The sequence below is a fragment of the Sinocyclocheilus grahami genome, unplaced genomic scaffold (assembly GCF_001515645.1).
Source record: "Sinocyclocheilus grahami isolate Dianchi unplaced genomic scaffold, SAMN03320097.WGS_v1.1 scaffold389.1, whole genome shotgun sequence".
In the NCBI taxonomy this organism is placed as follows: Eukaryota; Metazoa; Chordata; class Actinopteri; order Cypriniformes; family Cyprinidae; genus Sinocyclocheilus; species Sinocyclocheilus grahami.
Window position 1 is genome coordinate 547765 of NW_015505568.1, and position 9935 is coordinate 557699.

The 9935-nt window shown below is 35.9% G+C and overlaps 1 protein-coding gene across 2 annotated transcripts in view; it reads right to left on the reverse strand.

Moving 5' to 3' along the window:
- Positions 1-3016: 3016 nt before the first annotated feature.
- LOC107550159 (regulation of nuclear pre-mRNA domain-containing protein 1B-like) overlaps positions 3017-9935 on the reverse strand; it is a 9557-nt gene continuing 2638 nt past the window's right edge. Inside the window, exons 2-8 of one of the 2 annotated variants that reach the window (XM_016231388.1) lie at positions 8444-8622; positions 7413-7542; positions 7188-7327; positions 6711-6829; positions 5737-5863; positions 5480-5655; positions 3017-3996 (exon numbers count right to left, since the gene is read on the reverse strand). In XM_016231388.1, coding sequence (XP_016086874.1) covers positions 3847-3996; positions 5480-5655; positions 5737-5863; positions 6711-6829; positions 7188-7327; positions 7413-7542; positions 8444-8594 — 993 coding nt within the window. In that variant the 5' untranslated portion in view covers positions 8595-8622 and the 3' untranslated portion in view covers positions 3017-3846. Of the gene's footprint in view, positions 3997-5479; positions 5656-5736; positions 5864-6710; positions 6833-7187; positions 7328-7412; positions 7543-8443; positions 8623-9935 lie in introns of both variants that reach the window. The other variant, XM_016231387.1, reaches the window with a different exon arrangement.

Below are 9935 nucleotides of genomic sequence, written 5' to 3' on the forward strand. Positions count from 1 at the left end.
GTTCAACATTCTCCATGTTGTCTGGTTGTAAACTATGATACAATCATACACTGCTGCAAAAACATGTTGCTGAAATTTCTTTCTTTTTTTCATGTTTCCAATGTAAAATAGTTAAACATCTTTACAAACAAATGTAAATTTACCAATTAAGATTATCACAAGGTTTATGGTTCCATTTGCACAGTGAAACCAACAATCCCAGAACACCTGGATGATTACAGCTACAGGTTTCCAATAGTAGCACAGATCCAACTACCATTTCAATTATTTATTTTTATGCTCTTCTGTTACCTTTTAAGTTTTAAAACTGTCATCTTCTGGCAATGAATGAAATAACATTCACCACCATATCAGTAGCCTAATAAACTTTTTGCAACCTACACTGATGTTATTCTGTGTCATCTGTTCTTTGACCATGTGTTGCACTGTACCTGGATGATACACGATGATCATTGATAAAAATGCATGGTCTATTTTGATGCACAACAAACACTCATGCAACATTATTTATAGGCTAAGTCATAAAGTTTCATAAACATATATAATCTTAATTAGGCTTTTTTTTCTACATAAACTGGAATGACCTGCCCAACTCAATTCGAGCACTCAAGTCCTTAGCCATCTTCAAGAAACAGCTAAAAACACATCTCTTCCATCTATATTTGACCCTCTAACACTTGCACTCTCTATTTGTTTTCCAACTGCTTGTGTTCTTTAAAATAAGGCCTCTAACACTAGCTTTCTCTATTCTTTTTCTATTCTATCTACTTGTTTTCTTTTTGTTGTGTATGTGTGTTGGTGTGAATGTTTGATATTATGTGAGACAGTGACATTTTGTTTTTAAAAATATGAATTCAATAGTGATTCACACTCAAAATCCAGGAAAATGTTAGTCATGGTGGATGCGATTAATAAGGTAAAGTTTTCTTGAATTTTGAGCATGAATCACTATTGAATCCTTGTTACAAATTAAAAAGATGTATGCACCAAAACAAGGCAACATTGGAGACAAGAGAGTGTGATGTTAACGTCCTTGTAGAATCTGCTATATAAAAATGACATAATAAAGCTAAAAAAAAAAAAACAATTCTTCACTCGATTCTGGCATTTGATACAGGACATTACCATTCAAAAGTTTAGGATTACTATGAATTCTTTTTTTTTTTTTAAGAAATGTATATTTTTGCTCTTCAAGAATGCATCAATTTAATAAAAATGACAGTCAAGACATTTATAATGTAAAAAAAATTATATTTCAAATAAATGCTGTTCTTCTGAACTTTCCATTCATCAAGGAATCCTGTCGCTGTATAATGGTTTCCACACTTCATTAAGCAGTACAACCATTTTCAACTCTGATAATAATCAGAAATGTTTCTTGTGCAGACAATAAGCATATTAGAATGATTTCTGAATGATCATGAGACACTAAAGAGAAGAAGTTCACGGGGGGGAAACCTTTATTTTAAATTGTAAAATTATTCCACAATATTAATGTTTTTTTATATTTTCAATTGATGCAGTTGATGACATGCACAAAGAACCTTACTAATACAAATCCTTAGAGCAGTATTTTATATGTCATATCAATACAAGCACACTCACACTTATGAACATTTGTTAATGAAATTATTTTTTAACATGAAATTAGTTTCTTATTCCATTCCATAAAATGCAGTGAAGTATTTGTTTTCTCATTTACAGTGTACCAAATATAGGCTACTTTTTAAACTTGTGTCCATACAATTTTGTTTAATCCAAAATTGTACTTATTAAAGGAACACTTTCATGCTTGTGTGTGTGTGGTCTTGGATTCCTATTCATTTTGTAAATACAGCCTAACAGTTTAAGAACAATTACACAAGGATAGATGAAAAACGATTCACAGATTCAAGTTTATTTCAGCTGTTGTATTTAAATGAAAACAACTAACAACAGACGCAGTTTTAAAGCATTGCAAGCTACAGCACAACGAACTGAAATCAAAGTAATTTACAAGTAGCTTAAGTGTGTTGAATGTCTGCAATCATTCACTCAGTGACGACTGCACAACACGTGCAAACTAATGAAAACATTATAAACTGTTGAACAAATGTAGTCCAGGCATAGGTTTGTGCAACGCTGTAAAAGTTTACCTTTTTTTAAATATCCCATTAAACCTGCTGAAATACAAGGAGCGTGAACTGAAATTCTCAGTTCCACGCGCATGTCCGGGAATCTCATGAATATTCATGTATGCCCCGCCCACTGAAAACCAAAAATCTCGTAACACCGGATGTTGTGTTTCAGACTACTGTAAAACGTCTCTGAAATTATTATTTTTTTTCAATATGGTTTTGTTTTACAATATACTTTTAAGTTTTTATACAGCAAATCAATCTAGCGACGTGTTATTATTATCATCGAGGAAAAACATCGCGCGGGGTCCCAGAAAGCGACGGAGGACGGGCAAGAAAGTTCGAGAAACTTCTGTCATCTACTCTCTACTCGGACCGGTTTGATCCGGCCTTTTCCAGGCTTTGTTCGGTTCTTAGCCCAGTGTTTGCTTTCGCGGTAACTGTCCGTTCTGTCGTTTCCCTGCGCTTGTTTTATTAGCCGCTGACTGAAAACTAGCCAAGTTAGCATGTTCTAGTAACGTTACACAAGATTACAGTATATAACTCGAGATTTCTCGATCCATCGACTGTCTCGGCCATTCAATAAACAATTTACAAACAAAACATCACCAAGCGAATGAGTTTATTCTATGTCGCAAAAGATGAATCGATCCATGTTGTGATAAGCAGCTCGCTGCGGCCTACACCTTTAACAAAACCCAAACCCTGAACACACCCGAGCTCAGAAAGTGAGGCAAACAGCAGGATATCTAGAGAAGTTGGTTTAGAATAGGGGCATTAACGTAGACAAAATGGGCAGAAGAGAATAAGATGACTTCTCACTTCATCTGTGTGTTAGATTTGAAACAAATTAATTAATCTTCCATGAACAGGCCGTGTACCACCTTTACTGTATTTCCCTGAACTATATGTTCTCCCAAAGACCTGTGAGACTAGAAAATGCCTTACTTCAGTTTTCTCTATTTTCTTCTTTTCCTCCTGGTGGTAATCAGCAACAGCAGAAACACACACAGTGTTCACTCATCTGTGAATGTAACATAAGAAATGTCTTGAACAGAGTTTGGCCACTTTATAATGTCGCTCTGATAATACAGCAATCCATTCAAATCAAATTCCAAGGATCCACAAATATCAAAAATCATTTTGTTGCTGAATGTGTTCAGTCATATTTAATGAGACACTAATCATACAGTGACCATAGAAGAGAACGCGATCACACTGTATTCTTCTCACAAATATCAGCAAATCTGTTGTATTTATCATCAAAATAATCATTTGAAGAAAAACAGGTCAGGTTTGTAAGTAACCAAAATATATCACAGTTTGCATGAGTTTCTAATTAATATTTCTTGATATCACGAACATTATGAATCATTAGCAGTGAAGTGTTTAAAACTGAATCCTCATGTTTAGTTTCTTCCAAAAACCAAAATGAAGTGAAATTAAACTCTTGAGCAGTAAAACTAAAAACCTACAGATATAAGACAAAGCAAAGGGAGTTGCTTTCCACAGCAAAGTCACATCAAAACAAAAGCTCCACACTTTGAGTCCGGTTTAACGACGGATCGACTGGCGGGTTTGATCTCCGTGAGGTTTAGCTGACATGAGAACTAATGAAAAACAAACGTGTGAAAGCAGATCTTCATCACTCGCTCCATTACTGATGTTACTGTCAGTGAGGAGGAACCCAGTGTCTGATCGTACAGGACTGTGAGTCTCATAGAGATGTTCACTCAGTGGAAAACAGATCTCCAGCAGACGGGAGAGGAGCGAGGCCGCCGGTGACGTTCGGTAGGAGAGAAAGGTCTGGAAGACTCTGGATGTGAGACTTGAGCTCCTTCCTCACTTGTGTGACGCGAGCCAGTTTCTGCTTGTACTCCTGCAAGAACATCAGATATTCAATGAATGACTGAATTGATCAGACAAGCATTCAAAAGTGTGGGGTCATTCACATTTTTTAAAAAAGTCATTAATACTTTTATTCAGTGAAGATTAATTAAATTGATCAAAAGTGACAGTATAGACACAATGCTAAAAAAAAATTATATTTCAAATAAATGCTGCTCTTTTGAAAGTTCTGTTCACCAGAGAATCCTGAAAAATAAAATGCATAAATGCAACTTCCACAAAAATATTACACTGTTTTCAACTGATAATAATCAGAAATGTTTCTTGAGCAGCAAATCAGCATATTAGAATGATTTCTGAAGATCATGTGACACTGAAGACTGGAGTAATGATGCTGAAAATTCACAGGAATAAATGTGACCCTGGAGCACAAAAGCAGTCTTAAGTCACTGGGGGATATTTGTAGCAATAAGCCAAAAATAAATTGTATGGGTCAAAATTATTGATTTTTCCTTTATGCCAAAAATCATTAGGATATTAAGTAAATATCATGTTTCATGAAGATATTTTGTAAATTTCCTACCATAAATATATCAAAACTTAATTTTTGATTAGTAATATGCATTGCTAAGAACTTCATTTGGACAACTTTAAAGATGATTTTCTCAATATTTGGATTTTTTTTTGCACCCTCAGATTCCAGATTTTCAAATAGTTGTATCTCTGCCAAATATTGTCCGATCCTAACAAACCATACATCAGTGGAAAGCTTATTTATTCAGCTTTCATATGATGTATAAATCCCAATTTCGAAAAATTGACTCTTATGACTGGTTTTGTGCGCCAGGGTCACAAATTACATTTTAATATCTATTAAAATAGAAAGCAGTTATTTGAAATTGTAATAATACTTCATAATATTACTGTTTTTACTGTATTTCTGATCAAATAAATGCAGCCTTGGTGAGCAGAAGAGAATTGTTTCAAAAATATAAAAAAATCTTATGTATTTCAGATACTTAAAGGTCATTTAAGTAATGCATTAACTCAAAAACTTTCCAAATATGTTTGATTTACCTTCTCCCATAAAACACAAAAGGAAGCATTTTACAGAAGCTTGTTTTCAAGCTCCAAATTGGATAAAAAGTACCATAAAAGTATGAAAAGTACCCCAAAAGTTGTCCATATGACTTGGCGATATATTTAAAGTCTTCTGAAACCAAGACAGCTTTGTGTGAGTAATTAATCCTAAATTAACCTCAACTTAAGTTGAAGCACAATTATGATTTATCAGGGAATAATGATTTCATTTTGGTCTTTCGGATGATTTCTAAAAACTTGAATACAGTGCATAAGTCATATGGACTACTTTTTGTTGCTTGAAGGTAAAAATCACATCCACTTTCATTATATTGAAATCATCAGCTCTGGTATTCTGCAGAAAATCAAATAGAGTTGGAAAGACACGAGGAGTAGATGATGACTGGAAGGCAAACTTGTCGTTAGTCTCATACCTCCAGCTTCTTCTCCCTCTCGTTGAGCGCATCTCTCTGGCTCTGGATGTACTCTGTCAGCATTCGGGCCAGCTGTCTCCGGTCCTCTAACTCAGCGGCCAGGCGTCCGTTATACTCAGCCAGCAGCAGACAGGCCTCGTCCACCGTCTTTGACAGCTTATCTGCCGCCTGTTTATCTGCAGAGGACACAACATGAAGCGCTTCATCAGAAAACCACTTCCTGTTAGACAGGGTTACGTTTCTCCAGCGAGTCTCACCTGTGATCTTCTCCAGAAGAGAAACGTCCTGCACCTCCTGTGGAAGGGATGCGATCTTCTGTCTCACGGCAGCGTCACCGGATGCAGCGTTCTCGAGATCCTGCAGCGCTTTCACCAGATCCTCCGTCTGCGGATCATGTCAATCACACACCATCTTTCTTAGAAGTCAGGTTCTTAGAAATCATATTGGTAGTTGCTTTGAAACGCCAAACAGTTTTAGCAATATCTTGCAACGTGACATCGAATCAACTACCCAAGCTTTTTATATATGCATTATATTGCATACATTATATCATAATTGTATACATTTATTATATTATTAATGTAAATATTTTTTTCATACCATGAGTCCCTTAGTTTGGGGTATCATTTAAATGCCATTTATTCAAAGAAGTGTGATTCTTACCTATGATTGTTGATATTGATTGATATTATAGCATTTTTATAAAAAAATAAGCTCTTAGATTTAGAATTAATATGTATTTATATGTATATTTATATATTGTTATTTTAGTGCAATTTTTTTTACTTTTTTTACTTCGTTAGTCAATTTTCGATGGTCCTGCAAAGTGAAAAATGAACCGAAAGATATGAAAATACAAACTTTGTGTAAAATATTATTTTTTTCAGATCAAGAATTACGTGTAAAGCAGCTTTAGCAGTGTCTCAGAGAATGTTTTAAACATTTTCATTGAATTCTGTTATTATAGACATTTTTATATTATATTATACATGGAACGTTTGCATTTTTATTTTATATTTCAATTTATTTTTCACATTGCAGGAGCATTTAAAATGGACTAATGAAGTAAAAAAAAAGTTTAAAAATGGTGCTAAAATAAAAAACCCCATAAAAACAGACATAGAAATGATAAATCTAGAATCCTGATATTGAATAGAAATGCTATAACAACAATCAGTATCAAGACTCAAAGTTTATAATCACAATTCTTTCGAGTGAATGTCATTCGTACCAGTTGTGGAGCGGCTGCGTCCGTCTCCTGGGGAGAATAGTGACCTCTGTAATCATCATCTTCCTCCTCCTCTTCCTCCTGGACCTTCTGGTAGCTTCTCTTTAAATTTTTTCTATCATCTACTAAAAAACAGCACGCAACTTTTACTTCACTTTACTTACAAAAAGAGATGATTCACTTCATGCATTCTACAAGACAGTTAACAAACATGCATTCTGGTGAAAACAATGCCTGATGAAGGTTGCATGACCAAAACGTTGTATTAAAATAAGATTTGCAAGCTATAGTAGTTATGAAAACTGAAATAACACAAAGGAAGCCTGGGAATGATGTAGCGATGAACACATAAGACACAAATGAAAGCTCTCATATTGAGCTTCTTTATCTAGATTGCAGCTCTGATCACTCTGGACATTCACCAGATGCATCTTGGGATGTTTTTAGAGCTTTTACGCAATATGCAAGTATTACGCTGACCTGCGGGCTTGTGTTTGGGACTGTCTGAGTCCTCAATAGCCAGTTTGAGCTGCTGGATGAAGTCTGAACGGTAGAGGCTTCGCTCCTGCCAGATGTTCAGCAACCTCTCCATCTGCTTCTTAGAACCATCATCTCCATCTCTGCCAGAGAAAGACACAGAATATATGTGAGACGGCACAAACTCATACTACTGAAGGCATGAAGCATATATGAAGGTGCGTCTACCTGGCCACGTGTGAGCAGGCATCAACCAGGACGCCCTCAAAGTCTTTGGCGAACTCTGGACCCTTTTTCTTACTGTTCTGAATCACGTCATTAGCCAGATACAGGAACGTCAACTTCCTGCTGCGTTTAGCTGAACAACAAACACATTTAATTATTATTAACTCTAAAACAAATCTTTTTTGTGTGTGTTTCAGTTTTAATGTTTGATCATTTCAGTCATTTTTGAAGGTTGCCTTGTGCGAACTAAACTTAGACCAGTAAAGTTTGGTCTTATGTTCCTCGACTGACCCACCAAATCTGTTTGTTCCCTTTAAAGGAATAGTTCAGCTCTAAATGAAAATGTACTCAACTTCAGGCCATCCAAGATTAGGATGAGTTTGTTTCTTCATCAGATTTGGAGAAATGTAGCATTGCATCACTTGCTCACCAATGGATGCTCTGCAGTGAATGGGTGCCGTCAGAATGAGAATCAATTAACGTCCATAATAAGTGAAAGTTCATCCCCTGTTGTCTCTCACATCAAAATCCAGCCACATATTTGCTTACAACTGTTTTTTGCCTGATCTGCATATTTCTCTCCTGATTCAGACGAGATGAAATTTTCACTGGAGGAAGTGTTGTTTTAGATTATGGAGTGCATTTAGCAGGAAGCAAGCAACAGTCTGAAGTTAAAAATGTATTAATGATGGATTTGTTTCGTACAAGCACGCAGCTTTTGGCTTCACAAGTCATTAACTAATGGACTGGAGTGGTATGGACTACTTGTGGATTATTGTGATGTTTTTATCAGCTGTTTGGACTCTCATTCTGACGGCACCCATTCACTGCAGAGCATCCATTGCTGAGACACTGATGCAATGCTACATTTCTCCAAATCTGATGAAGAAACAAACTCATCTGCATCTTGGATGACCTGAGAGTGAGCACATTTTTGGCAAATTTTCACTATTCCTTCCTTCAACTACCATTCTAAACCCAAAGCTGCAGCTGGTAACCGATCACCAGTGTCTGCCGCAGTAAAGCTCTCTTACCTTTCTTCAGTTCTCTGTGCCACACGCGCACGATGAAGGATGCATGTTTGCGGTGATGAATGATCCACAGAGACAGAGTCTGAACGCTCTGCTGCGAGTTACTCAGTTCAGACAGCTTCTTCTCCAGCGCAGACTCGGAGAAAGACGACATGCTGACCGCTCTCTCTCACCGAACAACTCTAACAAGACACAACAGATTAAAAACAGGTCTGAGATGCATTTTACTTAAGAAACTTAAAGCTGATAGATAGAACAATAGATAGAACGATAGAACGATAGATAGATAGAACGATGGATAGAACGATGGATAGATAGATGATAGATAGATGGATAGATAGATGGATAGAACGATGGATAGAAAGATGGATAGAATGATGGATAGATAGATGGATAGAATGATGGATAGAACGATGGATAGATAGATGGATAGAATGATGGATAGAACGATGGATAGATAGAACGATAGATAGATAGATAGAACGACAGATAGATAGATGGATAGAACGATGGATAGATAGATGATAGAACGATGGATAGAACGATGGATAGATAGATGATAGATAGATGGAGAGATAGATGGATAGAACGATGGATAGAACGATGGATAGAACGATGGACAGAACGATGGACAGAACGATGGACAGAATGATGGACAGAACGATGGATAGAACGATGATAGATAGATGGAGAGATAGATGGATAGAACGATGGATAGAACGATGGATAGATAGATGATAGAACGATGGATAGATAGATGATAGAACGATGGATAGATAGATGATAGATAGATGGATAGAACAATGGATAGATTGATGGATAGAACGATGGATAGATAGAACGATAGATAGATAGAACGATAGATAGAACGATGGATAGAACGATGGATAGATAGATGGATAGAACGATGGATAGAAAGATTGATAGAACGATGGATAGATAGATGGATAGAACGATGGATAGAACGATGGATAGAACGATGGATAGATAGATGGATAGAACGATGGATAGAATGATGGATAGATAGATAGATGGATAGAACGATGTATAGAACGATGGATAGATAAATGATAGATAGATGGATAGATAGATGGATATATAGATAGATAGATGGATAGATAGATAGAACGATGCATAGATAGAACGATAGAACGATAGATCGATAGATAGATAGATAGATAGATAGATAGAACGATAGAACGATAGATGGATAGATGGATAGATGGATAGAACGATAGAACGATAGATCGATAGAACGATAGATCGATAGATCGATAGAACGATAGATAGAACTATAGAACGATAGATAGATAGATAGATAGATGGATAGATAGATAGAACGATGCATAGATAGAACGATAGAACGATAGATCGATAGATAGGTAGATAGATAGATAGATAGAACTATAGAACGATATATAGGTAGATAGATAGATAGATAGAACTATAGAACGATATATAGGTAGATAGATAGATAGATAGATAGATAGATAGA